This window comes from Gorilla gorilla, chromosome 1 (assembly GCF_029281585.2).
Source record: "Gorilla gorilla gorilla isolate KB3781 chromosome 1, NHGRI_mGorGor1-v2.1_pri, whole genome shotgun sequence".
Lineage (NCBI taxonomy): Eukaryota > Metazoa > Chordata > Mammalia > Primates > Hominidae > Gorilla > Gorilla gorilla.
In genome coordinates, this window is record NC_073224.2 from 96725636 (window position 1) to 96744592 (window position 18957).

The 18957-nt window shown below is 56.3% G+C and overlaps 2 protein-coding genes across 11 annotated transcripts; one reads left to right on the top strand and one right to left on the bottom strand.

Annotated features, from left to right (window-relative positions):
- The first annotated feature begins 516 nt into the window (after window positions 1–516).
- Window positions 517–8066, top strand: IGSF8 (immunoglobulin superfamily member 8). 4 transcript variants are annotated; one of them, XM_055363439.2, is made up of 8 exons: window positions 518–569; window positions 896–1004; window positions 4167–4544; window positions 5242–5703; window positions 6082–6489; window positions 6719–7132; window positions 7474–7604; window positions 7778–8066. In XM_055363439.2, exons 2-7 carry the CDS (start codon window positions 941–943, stop codon window positions 7587–7589), a joined length of 1842 nt encoding a protein of 613 aa, XP_055219414.1. In that variant the 5' UTR covers window positions 518–569; window positions 896–940; the 3' UTR covers window positions 7590–7604; window positions 7778–8066. The 4 variants fall into 4 exon arrangements, 3 of the variants coding, with proteins under 3 accessions (XP_055219414.1, XP_055219405.1, XP_055219424.1); XM_055363430.2 differs by having other exon boundaries at window positions 519–569; window positions 7801–8066; XM_055363449.2 differs by lacking the exon at window positions 518–569 and adding an exon at window positions 575–604 and having other exon boundaries at window positions 7801–8066.
- KCNJ9 (potassium inwardly rectifying channel subfamily J member 9) lies at window positions 5604–17938 on the bottom strand. Of its 7 annotated transcripts, none has more exons than XM_019025160.3 (7): window positions 17732–17938; window positions 16514–16610; window positions 16174–16281; window positions 14529–15492; window positions 11696–11925; window positions 7291–7363; window positions 5604–5955 (listed from the first exon to the last, which is right to left on the bottom strand). In XM_019025160.3, the coding sequence occupies exons 4-7, from the start codon at window positions 15376–15378 to the stop codon at window positions 5879–5881; spliced, it is 1230 nt and encodes a 409-aa protein (XP_018880705.3). In that variant the 5' UTR covers window positions 15379–15492; window positions 16174–16281; window positions 16514–16610; window positions 17732–17938; the 3' UTR covers window positions 5604–5878. The 7 variants fall into 7 exon arrangements, with proteins under 7 accessions (XP_018880705.3, XP_018880706.3, XP_018880707.3 ...); XM_019025161.3 differs by lacking the exon at window positions 17732–17938 and adding an exon at window positions 17446–17707; XM_019025162.3 differs by lacking the exon at window positions 16514–16610 and having other exon boundaries at window positions 5703–5955.
- Between the last annotated feature and the right edge of the window lie 1019 nt (window positions 17939–18957).

An 18957-nucleotide genomic window follows, 5' to 3' on the forward strand; every position in this document is an offset into this window, starting at 1 on the left:
CCTGGAAGCGCCCTTCAGCTCAAACCCTTCGCATTCAGGAACTCCTGGCTTCCGCCAACCCCTACTTCAGCAGGGTTTGCAGCGAGGACTATGGCTCAGAGCAAATAACTGAATTCTAAATGCGTGGTCACAGTCACCTCGCCAATCCCAGGGACCCTGCACCCAACTCTCCAGGAAAGGCTGGCAGGTGCGGGGTGGAATGCGCTCTGTGCGAGGGTGGGTGGGAATTTCGATGCGCAGAGGTGCAGCTAGCTCACTCCTGCGGGGACCTCGGGCGGAGCCAGGGCCAGGGGCGGGGCGAGGCCGGGGTCCAGGGCGGAGCCAGGATTGGAGGCTGACGTTAGCCCTGCGGGGACGGGGAAGGGGTGCGGCTTGGGATTGGGGCGGGGCCGGGGCCCGGGGAGGAGCCAGGATTGGAGTCCGACTGTAGTCCTGGTGGGGCGGGGCGGGGGAGGGGCCGGAACTGGGGCTGGGCCGAGGCCCGGGGCGGATCCAGGGCTGGAGTCTTGGCGGGGCGGGGCGGGGCGGGGCGGGGCCGGGGCGGGGCTGGGACTCGATGCGACGCAAAAGTGAGTTTCGAGGGGCGGGGCGGGGCCGGGGCCAGGTGCGGAGCAAAGGCCGGAGTCTGGCGGGGGTGGGGCGGGCAGGGCGAAGACTGGGTCCGGGGCGGGGCGGGCCTAGACGGGGCGGGGGAAGGGGCGGTGCCGGGGCGGGCCGGGGCGGGCCGGGGCGAGAATGGTTTCAGAACTGCCGAGGGCTGGAGGGAAAGCAGCGGGAGGGGCGGAGGGAGGGGATTCGGCAGCTCCAGTTCAGCTCGCTCCGCGCACCCACGCCTCGCTGCCCCGCTTCCTGCCCTCAACCTGGGCATGCGCCCCCCACCCTTCCGGCCCCCCAGAACCCGCGCCATCCCCCGGAGCCTCCCCAGAGCTGGCCGCGCAGGATGGGCGCCCTCAGGCCCACGCTGCTGCCGCCTTCGCTGCCGCTGCTGCTGCTGCTAATGCTAGGTAAGCCAGGCCCCCGTTCCGGTTCCCGGCCCTTCCGGGCAGGTGCCTGCCATCCAGCACCCCCCTAGCATTTCGGGGCTCCTCACATCCTCCTCTGTCAGGGGTACCTCCAGCCTCCCCGGGGTCGGCGGCCAGCTGCGCTTTGTGGCTGTCCGCCGAGCCAGTCTTGGGAAGAGTGCAGGCTCCCCAGCTCTAAGCCAGGGACTGGGGCGTAGAGAGGACCCACTAAGGTGCTGCCCCAGGCACTGCTCGGCCTCCCGGGGCAGGCCCCACATCTCAGCTAGCATACCCACGTCCTGGGGTCGCTGCACCAAATGCTGCGACTCCTTTCTGCCCCACACTCAGCTCCAGGCCTGGCCTTGGGTGCCCGCCCTACGAGGGCAGTGCCTGCCCAGCTTCATAATTGCCCCAGAGTTGGCTGGAGGCCCAGAGGCCAGTTCTGCCCACGATCTTTGAAGTAAGTCTCTCCCAGTTGCGCTCCACGCACTTCATCAACTGGGGGCAGTTCCCTCTCTCACCCCCATCTCCACCCTGGGTTGGGTCCCTCTTTGCCCTTCTTCCTGTCTCCCAAATGGCACTTGGCTCTGCAGCCACCCATCAGTTTTCACACCGCTTAGTTCCAGCTTCCTTGCCTCAGGAGAAACCAGGTTCCATGGAGACTGATCCTGGGATCTCCAAGCACCTTGTGCCTGCTGTGGTGGGTGTTCATGGTGGGGTGTTCTGGGCCAATCTTGCATGGATGCATGGGGATAATGACAGTGGAATTGTTTTTGGCCTGAACTGGAGGGCTCCCTGTAGGAGGTGGTCTGGGGAAGAGTATGGCGTGGAGACAGTGAAACTGCCAGTACAGATGTTGATGAGGCTGAAGCCCTTGAAATGAGAGTGAAGCGTGGGGGTGGGGATGGTGACTTCAGAGCTGCTGTCGTCAAGGCAGAGGCTGAAGGTAGCCCCAGCTGCCTGTTTCTAGACCAGAACTCCACAGTGGCACCAAGCAAAGCCTTCCCCTGCTGCAGGTCCCTGGGCCCTGCAGGGTTAGGATGAGTCCTCTCCCTGGTCCCTGGGCAGGTGGCAGGAGGATGTACAGACAGGAAGGCGCTGTGGGGCCTGGGTTGCCTAGCACTTGGTGTGTTTTCCCCAGTGGGCAGCATGGAGCAGGGAGGAGCCCAGGGAGGTGGGGAAGTGCTGGCCTGTGTTTGAAAAAGGAGCACGCAGAGGTCTGAGCACCCACTGCCTGTGGGCACTTACATTCATTTCACAAATGAGGAAAATGAAGTAACTTGCCCCAGAGAGCACATTTAGTGAGTGTTGGGGCTAGGATTTGAACGCAGATCTGATTCCAAAGCAGGCCTCTTTGCTGTCCCTTTCCTTGCTGCGACTGATACAGAGGAGGGGAGAGAGAGCTGTGTGGCAACTGATTTCCTAAGGCTGTGGAGGTGACTTTCCCATGGGCATCTCCAAGCATCAGCAGTTGTGGAGCCAGGAAAATGGGAGGGGGCCTTCTGAGCAGTCTGCCCCGAGGCAGTCAGGGAAGGTGTCAGCTTGGCTGTCTCCACCGTCACCCTGATTATGAAACTTGCCTGGCCTGGGGCAGGGCTCTCCTGAGTCACATACGCACTCACACATGGTCAGAGCTGGAGCTCTTAGTTCTCCTCCAGTGTGGAAACTGAGGCCTAGGACAGAAAAAGACTGGATCCCAGTCCACACTGCTGGGCATGGGGATGGTGCTGGAATCCCACTTCCTGACTGGCAGCTGTGCCCTTAACAACAGACCATGAGTTCTCCCTGTGACCCAGCCAGAGGATGAAGGAAGGGGCTAGGAGCCCAGAAGCAGGGGTGGGGAAGTTCAGAGGAGCCGTTCTAGAGAAGCTGGAGGGTAGAGTTTGACCACAGACTCCTGGGCATTTTCCTCTAGCTCCTGCAGAAAGTCCATGGTATCCCCCTGGGAGGCCTAAAAGTGACACTCTGGTTGGTGAGGTCAGTCCCTTCAGGCCTGGCCTTGGAGTTTCCCCATCTTCCTCTCTGGTTTTGCCCCTCTGGAGGAGTGTGTAGAAGCCATCTAGGGACAGCATGATCTTGGCTAACATATTATACTTTTCCTGCCTTACCTTTCTCATCTGTAAAATGGGGAGAGGTGGGGAGGGGTGGCCTAGCCCTCTTTACATTGAGGTTCTGTGATCTTATCTAGTGGGAGCTATGGAAGGAGAGAAGGGAGGAGCTAAGCCCTCTAAGTCTGCCAGGAGTATCTGCTGGGGTAGGGTTGGGCATAGGGGTGGAGTAGGGTGAAGAAGAGAGGTTTGGCCTTTCTGAAGGGAGAGAGATGAGAAGGGGCAGCTGGGGATTTAGTGCCTCCCTACAGAAAGAGAGCCATATATGTAAATGAATGCATACCATGTGCAAATGAAGGCTTTTGTTAAGGAACTGGGGCAGGCACCTTCTGTATCTACTGGGCTAGCCCGGAAGGTTGGCAGGCACTGGAGGAGGGGATCTTCTGTCCCCAATGGCCGGGGCAGAGCCTGGATCTTGCCCCAGAAGCCCCAGCTGCCTGGGCAGCCCTGTGGGGTGAGAGAAGCAGTGAGCTCATGGCACAGCTGGATGGGGGAGGGCATTGTGTGGTGAGAACTGACTGGGCCTGTGCCCTTTCCAGCTAGGGTCACTGGCTCCATTGTCTCGCCCAGGTGACACAGCTGAGCCAACTAGCACTTCTGAGCAAGACTGCCAGCTCCCCTCAAGCAAAGGAGAGGGACATGTAGTCTCAAAGTCCCCTAGCCAGAAGGCTCCCCTTGCCAGGTGCTGAGGAAGGAATGGCAGACATGGAGGTGGGTGAGTGGCAGGGACAGATCAAGGTTCAGTTGGAACCAAGGCCTGGTTAGGTCAGGAATCAGATGTACTCCTTTCTGCCTTCAGGTGCTCTGCTTCTAGTCCGCCAGAAATGGGATGTATCTGGGTGCCAAGGCAATCCTGGGCCCATGCCACCTCCTTGAGACCCAGGTGTCTTATATCACAGCATCCCTTTCCTATTCTCAGAACAGGGTCCAAGCTGTGGACAAGCTTCCCCAGCTCTCCTTTCCTTTTGTGGGCAGAGATCAAGAATGGTGCTTGTGGTGGCAGAGGGCATGGAATGAGGAACCAGGCATCTCCAACTCCTTCTGCCTTTCCCTACAGGAATGGGATGCTGGGCCCGGGAGGTGCTGGTCCCCGAGGGGCCCTTGTACCGCGTGGCTGGCACAGCTGTCTCCATCTCCTGCAATGTGACCGGCTATGAGGGCCCTGCCCAGCAGAACTTCGAGTGGTTCCTGTATAGGCCTGAGGCCCCAGATACTGCACTGGGCATTGTCAGTACCAAGGATACCCAGTTCTCCTATGCTGTCTTCAAGTCCCGAGTGGTGGCGGGTGAGGTGCAGGTGCAGCGCCTACAGGGTGATGCCGTGGTGCTCAAGATTGCCCGCCTGCAGGCCCAGGATGCCGGCATTTATGAGTGCCACACCCCCTCCACTGATACCCGCTACCTGGGCAGCTACAGCGGCAAGGTGGAGCTGAGAGGTACTGGGCCCTGGGACGGGGTGGAGCCACACACCCTCTCAAGGCAGAAAGTCAAGGCCACAAGTGACCTATCTAACTGCCCCTTAGGTTTTGTAGCCAAGGAACTTGAGGCCCAAAGAGGTTAAGTGATTTGCACAAAGTCGCCCAATAACTCAGTGGCTGATGTGGGACTCAAACCCAGAGTTCCTCACCCAGGCCAGTGCTCATCTTATCATATTAAAACCCCTCCTGGGAGAAGAAGTGTCCTGAAGTTGTCCAGTCCACTTTCCATTCCCAAGAACGAAGAAGACTGTTGGGTTGAATAGCCTCTACTCCTGGACAGTACAGGACCCAGATCTGGGAAAGAGAGTAGAGTTAGGGAAGGAGTTAGACCATGTGACATTCTCACTCTCTTAAGTTTCTTTGTCTTCTGAGAAGAAAGAGCCGCTTTTCTCAGTATTTCAAACAGAGGTCAGTCTCAAACATAAGGGTGAGTAGGCGATGGGCTGGTTCTATGAAATTCAACAAGTATTTATTGAGTGCCTGTGCTGTGCCCAGTACTGCCCTTGGCACCACTGAGTTACAGAAGAAATAATACAACATGCGATCTTTGCCCTCTGGGAGCTCACAGTTTATTTAGGGAGATAGGCTATACACAGGAAACAGTAACAAAGGCTGCCATCTCCCAGCCCTCCCTCACTCCAGCTGTTCTCTCCAGTTCTTCCAGATGTCCTCCAGGTGTCTGCTGCCCCCCCAGGGCCCCGAGGCCGCCAGGCCCCAACCTCACCCCCACGCCTGACGGTGCATGAGGGGCAGGAGCTGGCACTGGGCTGCCTGGCGAGGACAAGCACACAGAAGCACACACACCTGGCAGTGTCCTTTGGGCGATCTGTGCCCGAGGCACCAGTTGGGCGGTCAACTCTGCAGGAAGTGGTGGGAATCCGGTCAGACTTGGCCGTGGAGGCTGGAGCTCCCTATGCTGAGCGATTGGCTGCAGGGGAGCTTCGTCTGGGCAAGGAAGGGACCGATCGGTACCGCATGGTAGTAGGGGGTGCCCAGGCAGGGGACGCAGGCACCTACCACTGCACTGCCGCTGAGTGGATTCAGGATCCTGATGGCAGCTGGGCCCAGATCGCAGAGAAAAGGGCCGTCCTGGCCCATGTGGATGTGCAGACGCTGTGTAAGTGCCACTTATACATCCCACTGTGGGAGCTGGGAGGGACAGTATCCTGGTGGGCACTGTGGCCACAGGGGGTACCAGATAGCCATCATCTGACTCCAAGGAACTCATCTTCCACAGAGTGAGCAGCCTTGTTAGCATTTCTCTCCCCCGGCCCTTGATGGGTTTTCTCTGCTCAGAAATTGGGTATAGAGATAGGAGGCCCATGCTGAGGGGTGAGATTCAAGCCCCTAAGTAGAAAGATGGTCATACCTAGTGAGGGGGAGACAGGAGGTTTTGAAGTTGCTGCTGTCAAGTAGGAAACAGGAAGTTGGGGAATCAGGTGCCTCTGTGTCCCCTCCTGCCTCCATGACACCTCTTCCCCTACCTGTGTTTCAGCCAGCCAGCTGGCAGTGACAGTGGGGCCTGGTGAACGTCGGATCGGCCCAGGGGAGCCCTTGGAACTGCTGTGCAATGTGTCAGGGGCACTTCCCCCAGCAGGCCGTCATGCTGCATACTCTGTAGGTTGGGAGATGGCACCTGCGGGGGCACCTGGGCCCGGCCGCCTGGTAGCCCAGCTGGACACAGAGGGTGTGGGCAGCCTGGGCCCTGGCTATGAGGGCCGACACATTGCCATGGAGAAGGTGGCATCCAGAACATACCGGCTACGGCTAGAGGCTGCCAGGCCTGGTGATGCGGGCACCTACCGCTGCCTCGCCAAAGCCTATGTTCGAGGGTCTGGGACCCGGCTTCGTGAAGCAGCCAGTGCCCGTTCCCGGCCTCTCCCTGTACACGTGCGGGAGGAAGGTGAGAGGGGGCTGGGCCCTGGACAGGGTTCGAGGATTGTCAACCCGTTTTCCTTCTGTTTCCATGACCCCCTCCCTCTCCATCAGCTGTTTGCAGGCCACAGCCTCACGCTCCTCTTCTACCAATATTGTGGGAATACCCTGAGTTTCCTGGGGCGGTGCTTGGCAGCAGCCCTAACCCCATGCTCCCTGGCCCTGCACCCTCTGACCCCATGTCCTTTGTTCTGCAGGTGTGGTGCTGGAGGCTGTGGCATGGCTAGCAGGAGGCACAGTGTACCGCGGGGAGACTGCCTCCCTGCTGTGCAATATCTCTGTGCGGGGTGGCCCCCCAGGACTGCGGCTGGCCGCCAGCTGGTGGGTGGAGCGACCAGAGGATGGAGAGCTCAGCTCTGTCCCTGCCCAGCTGGTGGGTGGCGTAGGCCAGGATGGTGTGGCAGAGCTGGGAGTCCGGCCTGGAGGAGGCCCTGTCAGCGTAGAGCTGGTGGGGCCCCGAAGCCATCGGCTGAGACTACACAGCTTGGGGCCCGAGGATGAAGGCGTGTACCACTGTGCCCCCAGCGCCTGGGTGCAGCATGCCGACTACAGCTGGTACCAGGCGGGAAGTGCCCGCTCAGGGCCTGTTACAGTCTACCCCTACATGCATGGTGAGTGACACCCCCTCCACCCTCCTCACTCTGCCTTCCTCCTGGCCTCTGCCACTGGCCTTCCCTTCCCATCTTCTGACCCTCCTGCTACTATCTCTCCTCCACATTATGTCACATGAAGTCTCAAAAAATCCAGCTTCCAGCCCTGCAGTGCCCACCTGCACGGGGTCCTCTGTGGTTGATGCTGACTTGCATGCTGAGGGGCCAGGCTGTGGGCAGGGATGGGGGTGTCTGTGAATGGAGAACGTGGGTTCAGAGAACTTGATGGGGAAAGCGCAGAGGCAAGTGTATTGGTGGAGGATGATGGCATCCTCTCTGAACAGTCATCCTCTCTCCCCCAGCCCTGGACACCCTATTTGTGCCTCTGCTGGTGGGTACAGGGGTGGCCCTAGTCACTGGTGCCACTGTCCTTGGTACCATCACTTGCTGCTTCATGAAGAGGCTTCGAAAACGGTGATCCCTTACTCCCCAGGTGAGGGAAAAGAACCCCCCAACCTTGTTTTCACTGGGCTTCCCACCCCCAAGTCCTGAACCAAGCTGCTCCCTTCCAGGCCCCACCTGGAGGAGTAGGCAGCTCAGATCCACAGGGCCCTGTTAAGGGGTGGAGGCCGCGAGGGAGCCCCACTCAGGGCTCTCTGTCCTTAGCCCACACCGGGCACCCTTTTCAGGTCTTGCAGGTGTCGACTGTCTTCCGGCCCAGCTCCAAGCCCTCCTCTGGTTGCCTGGACACCCTCTCCCTCTGTCCACTCTTCCTTTAATTTATTTGACCTCCCACTACCCAGAATGGGAGACGTGCCTCCCCTTCCCCACTCCTTCCCTCCCAAGCCCCTCCCTCTGGCCTTCTGTTCTTGATCTCTTAGGGATCCTATAGGGAGGCCATTTCCTGTCCTGGAATTAGTTTTTCTAAAATGTGAATAAACTTGTTTTATAAAAAGTAGGCTTGGCTGTGTCTTCCCTACCATGAGACTGTAAAACGCTCAGGGTGCATAGTAGGGAGGTGGTTGGGGATTGACAACCTATTCTGGACGACCCAGGCCTCTCTTCCCACCACAAACACCATCTGGCCTCCATGGGCCATGCCACCCACCCCAGGAGGGGACACCTGGGTTCCATCTGCTGCCTGAACTGTCAGGGCTGAGACAACTCCTGATTGGACTCCTACTTGGGGAGGGAAGCATAGAAAAGGAGGGTAGGTTTCAGCTGCCTGTGGTCACCCCCCCACCAGCTTCTCGCATGTTAAAGGGCATGGGCCTCCAGGGGCAGTGCCTTTTCTGAGCTCCCCAGACTTTCCCCCACTCTTCGCACGTCTCATTCTCCTGGTCAGGCTAGTCTTGGACCTGACTCCTCCCACTAGGCCCTGGGGCTGAAATTGTTGTTCCTTCTGACCCATAGCAGCAGAATAGAAGCCTCAGAACACAACTGATACTCAGGCTGGGACAACAGGCAGTCAGGGGAGGGCCTGTGTGTCCACAGAGCCATTGCACCCGCATGTACTCACTGTACCTGCATATACCCACTACCCGCATATACCCACTACACCTGCATATACCCGCTTCACCTGCCTGTACCCACCCTGGGGTCTCCTCCCTCCCACCCTTCAGCTTCACCCCTCCTCCAGTGCCCCAGGAGTTTCATGAATTTTCTTGCCTAAGGATTCTCTGATCCTAAAATTCTTACCTGCACGGCACCTTAAGAGGCATCTGGCAGGCCTCCTTCAGTTGTTATTTAAACATTTATTGAGCATTACGAGTTTGCTAAGTGTCATTTTTACAGATGAGGAAACTGAGGCCCAGATATGCGATTTGCCCAGAGTCATAGAGCTAATTAGCAAGTGTCAGGAGTAGGACCTAGGTCTCCTGACTTGTTGCACTGTACAGTGGTGCCCTGAGTGGTGACAGTGGCGAGGAGAGGTGTGGCAGGGTCTCAGTGACTTCAGCAGGCAGGAGGGGCCTTTCCAGACTGAGTTTCTCTGCTTGTTCAGCTGCAATGGGTTGGCTCCTGTGTGAGTGCGTGTGTGTGGATACCAAGTAGCCCACCCCCTCTTGTCCAGACCCCCCTGTTTTACTGAAACCCAAATGAATCCCCATTCTCCATCCCAACATCTGTTCTTAGGGGACCAGTCAATGCCAGGCTTCAGGAATCTCATCTTTGATGACAGGACCCCAGTGGCCCTGTGACCTGAGGCAAAGATATCCGTGTTTTGACTGAAAGGAAGGGACTGGGACTTGGGTCCTCTCTGAGTGAACCCAAGCTGTCTGGGCTCCTTCCATGGCCCCCTTTCTTGCTTCCAGAGGACCCATAGGGCCCTGGCTGTGCCCATAGGACCCTGGCTGTGCTCCATAGGACCCTAGCTGCCCAGCCTGGAACAGAGAAGACTGGAGTGCTTTCCCCAGGGGGCTTATGAAAGGGCAGGAGTGGGATGTGGCCAGGGCCAAGGGAGGAGGTCCTTGCTGGGCCAGTGCTGCTGTGTGGGAGACAGGCGCTGTCCCAGGGCAGGCTCTCTTGGGCCTATGCTTTTCTCCAGGCCAGCTTCAGGTCCCTTCCACCCCTCTGCCTCTCTCAACTTGCAGTTGTTCTCCCTCATTATCCAAGAAGCTGCCGCTGGTGACTGGGATGTGATCAGCAAGCAGGTGGAGGTGGGGTGAGAATATGCGTCTTTGGGACCCCCTGGCCCAATTGGGCTGACAGCAGGCTGCAGACACATCCAGATGTTCTAACTCCTATCGCTTCTCTCAGATTTTCTCCCACATTCAATCCTGCCTCCAGTCCTACAAGGGGTTCTGTCCTTCGCCCCTAAAACTCTTCCTGCTCCACCTCCCCCCGACCTCCCCAGGAGCCCCCTCAAGTCCTTCTGATGGCTTCATCTCTCTGTCGGGCCTGCTCAGCTTCCAGACACCCCCTCCACTTGTCACTGCCCTGTTTCCATTGATGGTTGAGTTTCTGGGCCCAAAGTTAAACTCTTCAGCCTGGGCTTCGGGTCCCTTTCCCACACATAAAACCCCACCCTTCACATTTCTCTGTCTGCTCCTGTGAGGATCCTCAGCTTCTTCTCAGCTTCTCTTCATCTTCCTCTCAGCTACTCCTCAGTTTCTATGCCCCATGTCCTGAAACGACTTCCGAGTATTCACTTAGAGCACAGGTTCTCAAAGTGTGGTCCCCAGGCCAGCAACAGCAGCATGACCTGGGGACTTCTTAGGAATGCATAGTTTTGGTCCCCACCTCCTGGGTCAGAAACCCTTGGAGTGGAGCCCAAAAATCTGCCGTTTTAACAAGCCCTCCAGGTGATTCCAACGCACACTGGAGATTTCTAACTCCTGACTTACATATTCCCTATGCCGTACACCGGCCCCAGCCTTCTGATCACCCACACTCCCCCACTCTCCATGGGACTGCACAGGTTGTCAGTTTGAATTATCCCTCATTCAGTCACCACAGGTAGATTCCTCTGTTTTCCCAGGTGCCCCTTATTTTGAGGACAGGAACCAGGTTTTTGAATGTCCACTCCACATGGCACCCAATCAGTGATGTGAATGACTGTGCCCCAAGGACACACTGCTTTCCTAGGGGCTCCCTGTTTCCCAGCTGTAGTGAACCCACTTTCTAGATCTCTCTCCTGGCCCTTCCTCCCCAGAACCTCTCTCTCTCTCTTCCTGCCTGTGCCTGATACCTGTAAGATCTCACTCCACTGTAAGAAAATAGCTATCCCTGGTTTTCCTTTCCCAGGCCCCTCTCCAGGCCCCAGTTCAGGCACCTCCCCGCTCTGCCTGCTTCCCTGAACTTGCGGACTAAGGTCATTCACACCTTGCTGAGCCCCTTGCACGCCTTCATCCTGGTGAGGGTGGAGCTAGGAGGGCACCCTCCTCACGTGCCCATCTTGGTCCGGCTCCTTTCTCCTTCGCTTCAGCTTGGCCTACCGTGTCATTAGACAGTTGTGCCATATGTGGGGAGGCTGGCAGAAGAGGTGATTGGGGACTGCAATCCATCCTATACTCTGCTCCCCAAGCCATGCACCCTGGTTTGGGGCTGTATCTGTCTGGAGGAAAAGGGTTCCTTTTTAGAATTTGCACAGGGGTGTTCTACAGGTTAGTGGCAGCCCTGAGTGGACCAATTGTCTACTGGTCCATCTATGTATCTGTCAGCTGTCTTTATCTGCTACCATCTTCCCATTCAACCCCCAAAAGTCCATCATTCTGTCCATCCATCCACTCATGAACAAATGTGAAGGTCAAACACAGACTGGCATTTTCACCCGGCCCCACCCTCCATTTCCCTGAAATCAGGACCCCTCCCTTCCATACTGGTTTCTAGACTTGAGGTTCTGGGGGACGGGGACTTTCCAACTTTAGCACATTTCCAGGGGCTTTGCCTTCCTCCTCCTCCTCCTCCACCACCTCCGATATGCAGTTCCCCATGTATCTGTGTCTGGCCCCCGGTCTGCCACAGGGGTCTGGAGGAAGCTGGTCACACCTTGGACTCACTCTCTGGGGGTGGCAGGCAGCCATTCTGCTCCTTGTCAGCCCCAGCTTCCCCACCCGCCCCCTCCCCCGCCCCCTCCTCCTCCACCTTCTCATCCAGCCGGCTGGGGATGGACCAGTAGAGATGGGCATCAAGGCGGGCGGCAGCCTCTGCCAGCTCTCGAGCACTGCACGAAGGTGTGGGCACCTCAAAAGTCTCGTGAAAGCTGGCATAGTCCACCTCGTAGAAGCCGTCCTCCAGAGTCAGCACTGACGTGAAGCGGTGGCCCCACAGCACCTCGTCTACCAGGTAGGAGCTCCGAGCTTGGCATGTCATTCCTGGGAGGAGGGGCACCAGTCAGGGGGAATCTCAGCTCCAGGCTTCCCTCTCCTCTTCTCATTCCACAACCCTACTCCCAGCACCCTCCCTTCTATTCCTTCCTAAGGGCTCCCACCTCCCTTTGATCCAGTCCATTTCCCCCCCTCCCTAGCTCCTGTTCTTACCCAGCTCCCTCGTGTCTTCTCCATTTGCCCCAACTCCTCTTAATGTCCAGCTCTTTTTTCCCCTCCTGTCATTTGGTGATGCCAACCAAAAAAAGCTTAACCTTGAAACTAACCTTAGGGATCCTCTAGTCCAACTTCTCACTCCATACAGGGCTCCCCAAAGGAGCATTTCTAACAATGGGCATCTAGCTTATACTTGATTACCTCCCAGGATTGATAGCTCACCACTTCATAAAGGGCCCACTCCTTTGTATGATAGCTCTAATAGTTGGGTTGTTCTTTATACAGAGCTAAAACCTGTCCCCTGGGATTTCCAACTCTTGGCTTCATTCCCCTCCCACTTCACAGTCCTCTGAGTATCTGAAAACAGGAGTCTCAGATTCCCTCATGTTTTCTCTCTTGACTTAACATCCCTGGCTTCCTCCACAATTCCTCATTTGACCTGGTTTTCCAGAATTCTACTTTTTTGATTACAAGCCAGAATGGCCAAGGAGGGCCCTTTAAGCATTTTGAGTATAGTAAATTTTCCAACTGTGGCCTGCTCCGTGCATAAGAGAGGGCGCACCATCTCTCTCTTCTGGCCATGATGCTTTCACTAATAAGGCCCAGGATAACATTACATAATCATTTTGGAGGCTGCATCACATTGCTACGACATCAAGACCGTAGCCAACTAAAACTCCCAGTTCTTTTTTCACCAGTGCTCTTCCATGCTGTGCTTACATAAGTGATTTTTTTAAAGCCTAAATGTAGAATTTTATATTTATTCATTTTAAATGTCATCTTGCTGGGTTTTGGCTCATTATTCTTGCTTTTCAAAAACGTTTTGAATCCTGACTGTCTCACCCAAAATATTACCATCCTTTCCAGCTTTATCTCCCTAGAAAAACAGACAGATTCCTATCCTCATCTCCTCTGTCCTGGTCCTCCCTGCCCGGGGCTTGTGTCCTATCTTCCTGTTGGGCTGGTGCACCCCTCAGGGCAGGTCATTCTCCTTTCTGCCACAGGGTCTTGCCCCCAACCCATATCCATCTCGGAACAAGGGGAAACAGAAGAGTGAACATTAGCTAACCGGAGAGTGGCTGTCAACTCGGAAAGCCTGGCACTGAGACATTGGTATTCCTCGGTGAAGTTGGAATAGAAAGTATCCAGTGAGAGAGAGGAGAAAGAGGCATAAGGGACACTGGGGAGAGAAGGGCTTCGAGGAGGAGAGGGCAGGGCTGGGGGTACAAAGAGAAAAGAGGGCCGGGCAGCAACTTCCCTGGAGGGTGAGGGGCCTGCCTGAGATACTGGCAAAAAAGGAGTGACAGCTGGAGAGAGAGGAAAGGGAACGGGGTGAGTGGGGGAAGGGGAAAGAGTCGGGGTGAAGCAGGAATGGGAACAGTGATGGGGAGCTGGGGTTGGGGTGTGAAGCGGAGTCTCAGCCTAAAGGGGCCAGGGAAAGGATCTGAAGGCACCTGCTTGTCAGCGAAGCCGGCAGGGAGCATCAGCAGCTCTGGCGTCAGAGGAGGGACTGCGGCGCCCCCTAGTGGGCCTTTGGTCCTCCACCCGCAGTTTCCTCATCCTCATCTATCCTCTAGATCTCAAGTCCTAAGTGACCTCCTTTACGACTCCTGTAACACTGGTCTTTTTTCACCTGCTCCCAAAGCCTTCACTGTGTAGGTCTGGGTTGGACTTATTGACATCACAGATGAGTTGCCAGTTCCTTTTGGAAAAGGGCTAGAAAAGGTAACATCATCTATATCCCTTGTCAGTGGAAATGGATGAATTGGGAAACCGAGGCAGAAGTGAGACTAGGTATTAAACTCCCCTCAAGATCTGGCCTAGAAATAACTCAGGCAATGGAAAACCTTCACCGTCAAATTCCAGGGGCCTGAACCTGGCTGCAGTGAGAAAACCCCTGAATCTAACCCCTCCTTCCAACTCGGGACCACTAAACATTGAAGCCACATTGCCTGTGTCCAATCCAGGCATGGCCACTTACTGGCTTAGGAAAGTGGACAACTTCCTTAATTTCTCATTGGAGCAATCTCATCTCTAAAAAGTGAGCACAATAACAAGAAGTCACCTTCAGAGGGTTCTTGTTAGGATTAAATCGACTCAGAGGTAGAAAGTGCTTTGGAACTGCGCATGACAGGGTGAATACTGGGCGAGCACTAGCTATTATTACTGTCCCTATTCCAAGTGACACATTCCTCTGGGCCCAGGGCCCCACGCCAGTGCCATTTCGGAGAATTCCTCCAAGCTTTCTCTTGGCCTTCTGCGGCGTTGCTCGGTTCCACTCCCGCCTCCGACCCCTGTCTCACCTCACTCTCTTATCCTCCACCAGCCCCTCCATCCATCCTCCCCAGCTCCCCTGGCCCCTCGTCTCGCCCCTGCCTTCCTCGGTCCCGCCCACCCTCTGCCAGCCCCGCTCCCCTCCCCAGGCCTGCTCGCACCCGTGGCTTCCACCATGCCCTCGAGGATAACGACGATCTCGAAGTCGTCCCTCTCGAGGGCACGGCGCGACGCCTCCCAGAAGGGGCTGGCGGCGTCGATCTCGTGGCTGATAACCAGTGGCGAGACGAGGAAGAGGCGGTCGTCTCCCGTGTCGAAGCCCACGCTGAGGTCGGTCTGGTGCAGCGGGATGAACTCGCCCTCCAGCGTCTGGCGCGAGCGGATGAGCTTGGCGCGGATGGAGGCTTCCACTATGTGTGAGGAGCGCAAGTCGCCCACGCGGAACATGAGGCAGAGGCGCCCGTCGCGCAGCGACACCACGGCGTGCGAGGAGAAGACGAGCGTGGCTGCGCGCTTGTTGGGCTGCGAGATCTTGACGAACATGCAGCCCACCATGAAGGCGTTCACCATGGAGCCCAGGATGGCCTGCAGCAGCAGCAGCACGATGCCCTCGGGGCACTGGTCGGTGATGACGCGGTGCCCGTAGCCGATGGTGGTCTCCGTCTCGATGGAGAAGAGGAAGGCAGCCACGAAGCCGTTAAGGTTGTTGACGCACGGCGTCCACGCGGTGTCCTCCAGGTGCTCCAGGTCGCCGCGGCCGTAGGCGATCAGCCACCAGATGGCGCCGAAGAAGAGCCAGGTGAGCGCGTAGGCCAGGACGAAGAACAACAGGCTGAGGCGCCACTGCAGGTCCACCAGCGTGGTGAACAGGTCCGTCAGGTAGCGGTATGTCTCGCGCACGTTGCCCTGCTGCACGTTGCACCGGCCATCCTTCTCCACGTAGCGCTGGCGGCCGCGGCGCCGCGGCGGCTCCTCCTGCCCGGGCGAGAAGGCCGCGTTCTCCTGCGCCATGGCGGCCGGGTCAGGGCGAGTGCTGCGGACGCCTGGAGTGCGGCGGGAGCCCGAGCTGCTGCCACCTGCCGCGCGTCGCTGGGCGCCTAGGCGGCGTCGGGGGTCCTGGAGGGGCTTAATAAAGGTTTGCCGAATGAGTGGCCCCTCGGAAGATGGGGAGGCACGGGGCATCAGGGCCAGCACCGAGCCCTGGGGGGCCCTGGGCGAGTCCCTTCGTGTTTCCTGGCCTCTATTTCTGGGAATAACACATTCAGCCCTAACTGTCCCCCAGGCTCAGAAAGTTGTGAGGGTCAAATGGAATAATGTACCTGAACTGGATAGAACTGTGCAAGTTCCACGATGATTTTCAGGGGAAGGAGGTACCAGATATTTTGGTGCCATCACCTCCAGCTGGGGTGTGCAGCACCTCAGGGGCAGCCCCGGGGCAAAAGACCCAGGCCCAGATCCCCCTAGTGATTTCCTGAAATCAACAGACTGGGGGCTTTTTGGGGAGGGGGGCAGGCGGGTAATGGAGCCCTCCCTGCCCTAAGGACTTCCACCATCCCTTCCCCAGCTGTAGCCAGTGCAGCCACCAATGGCTCTCCTTGCAGGCTGTTTTGAAGTTCACCCCAAGACTGATACACAGTCTTTCTCATTCTTCCCTCCTTGGACCTCACTCACTCCACTCCACTCCCTCCCCTCAACATGCTTACAAACGAGAAAGAAATGAAAGCTGTGGAAAGTCAGTGGAAACCCTCCAGTGCACAAGGGTGGAACATTAGGAAATTCCCACTAGAAATCCTCCCTGAGACCTACCCACGATCACTGCTGCTCTTGGGCCAGCCTCATTTCCCTTGGGTTTTTTCTCCTAGTGGAGACAGCCTGCAAATGGGGAGGGGAACTGGAAGATCCCAACACAGAAGCCTGGGAAAGGAAGCCCAGAGTTATAAAGAGTTAGGCTCGTATCCCTCTGGGATCCTATTCTTCATGAGAGACATGGAATCAGATCAAGTGAAGCACTAAGCACCCACATTTATTTCCCCACTCCCTCTAGTTATATTTTCCCCCAGCCTCTTACTTCCCATGGACTATCCTAACACCAGCCCCGCCCCCACCTGCCATATGCCCCAAAGCCCACATTCCAAGCGAAGCCCACCTGATTTTTCTTCACATGCTTGCCTCTGAGGAGCTCTCTGAGCTGCAATCTGCTCTGAAAGAGGTCCAGAGCCCTTCCCCAAAGCACCCAGTGTCCTCTAGGAGATATGGACCATACAGGGAAAGGTTTAGAATAGGATTTGGGACTCTTCCACCTTCCCTTCTCTTTCCTGGGAATGATCCTCTCCTCCCACTCCACGGAAACGTGGGCTGGCTAGTGGGTGGGGGATGGAGGAGTGTGCCATAGGAACCACAGATGGCCTGGATGGTTGACCAGGTCCTGGGGAGAAACTGCCTGGGTATGTGACTCTAAACCTAGCACTCCAGCATCTTATGTTCTGGGGTGAGGTGCTCTGCAGTCAGCACTCTGGAGAGGGGGTGTGTGTGTGTGTGTGTGTGTGTGTGTGTGTGTGTGTGTGTCTTGGGGTAGAGAAGGTAGGAAGAGAAATCAAAATGAAATGGCTTTGAGCTTAGGGGCACCCCCTGCATTTATTGTCCATGGAGTCAGGGGACACAGGGTCCAAGAGCCCCATGGCAATGGAAGATTAGGGTCTCCCCTGCCCCCAACAATGGGCTTCCTTTTCCTTCCCTGAAGCTCAGATGTCCTCAGGAAGAGTAAGCATTGACTGGCTCAGAGACCCCAGGTCATGCAGAAAACGACCCTGCTCCCATTATCCTAGCTTTAGTCCCAGGTGGGCTTCCAGATGTTCTCTCAGGGTCTTAGGTAATCTGACCCCCAGTCGGCTTGCTTAGACAGATCTCTCTGCCCAGGGATGGGGAAGGAACCCCAATGTCAGATCACCCCCAGAACTCTCTCACTCTCCATTGCCCCAGGGATCTAGGTAAACCTTATTTTGAATGTGTCCCACATCCTGTCTTCCTGAGTGGGGGACTGCACTTTTTTCAGGGGAAGGAAAAGTGTGAAATTGTTACCTCTGTCTCAAGATCAAGGACTTGATTTCTCCATCTTCCCTCCAAGAATTTCAGTTCCTCCAACCTACTCCTCATTTCTTGTGCATGCTATGACCCCTTTGCAGAAGATTGCAATACCACTTTTCCTGGGCCCCTCTTCCTCCCTCTAGAGAGCTGGGGAGTAAGGGGGCTCATTTTTTGGAAGGAGAGACCTGGTGAAAACTCCCCCAAGAACCAGCTCCTCCCAAACCCCCACTTGCCTTGGAAATAGGGGCCCAAACCCCAAGTCCCCCGCAACTCAACTCACAGCACGTGGAGAGGAGAGTAGCCGGCAGCAGAGACCCCTGGGGGGTGGCGTCCATGCCCCTGACACCGCCCCCCCCACGGGCCCCCTGAAGGGTGGGAGCCGCAGACACCGCTGTTTCTCCTAAATGTAGCGGCAGCTCTGACTAGGACTTGCTATCTGTGTCATCCCTACTTCCCAGGCTCCCCTGCTCCTCTCTTGTTTCCACGGCAACCAGTCTGGCGACAGCTCCAGAGCATCCCCCTCCCCTCCCCAGTCCTGGGTACCACTAGGGGTTGATCCAAACCACACGCCATAGCTATTTTTAGCCAAAGTCCCTCCTCCTGGACAACTCAGAGCTTGGCTCCTCACCCCCTCATAGGAAAAAAAAAAAGAAGAAGAAAGAAAAACAAAGCTGGCACGCTAGCTCTTTCCTAAGAAGCTCCTTCCTGGGGGAAAATACAAGCCCTCATGTATTTGAGAATAAGGTGCTAGGTTCCCTGGGTTTCAGAGGGCCATCTGGTAGCTGACAGCTCACCACCTTCAACATGGGTCTCTGCGTGCAGGTGCTGCTCTCAGGTCAGGCCGACCATCACGGTCTAGTTTTGGAGAGGCCATGGATCCAGAAGGCGGTAGCTAGAAGGAAAATAGATCTACTAAAGGAAGGGAGGCAGGGTCAGGGGTTCTAATTATTGCCACTGATTTGCACTGTGACCCCTAGGAGTCACTTCACTTCCCTGAGCCACAGTTATTCCATCTGTACCAGGGTGTGGACAAGAGCAAATATCCCCTTTCTGCCTGCTTCACAGAGTCAGCAGATCAAATGAAGAAAAAACAAACAAACAAAAAAACCACGAAGGGCTTTGAAATGTGTTTTATTCATAGCAAAAACCCTAGAAACAACCCAAATGTCCACCAGAGAGAAAAGCCTAGGTTAGGTCTTACTAAGTATTCACTCAGCAAACTTCTGCGGAGCCCAAGTGCCAGGCAGTGTGTTAGATGGGGTGGTTACAGAATGAGTAAGTCCCTGCCCACAAGGAGCTCATTAACCCATGAGGGATAAAGACACACAAACACACAGTGGCTGCTGCTACTAATTCACTGAACGTCGGATATGAACGAGACACATGCCTCATTTCATCCCCATGGCAACTCTATAAGACAGGTATTATTTTTCCCAGTTATAGATGAGGAAACTAAAACGGAGACATGTTAAGTAATTTATCGAATGTCACAGAGTTGGGCAGAGA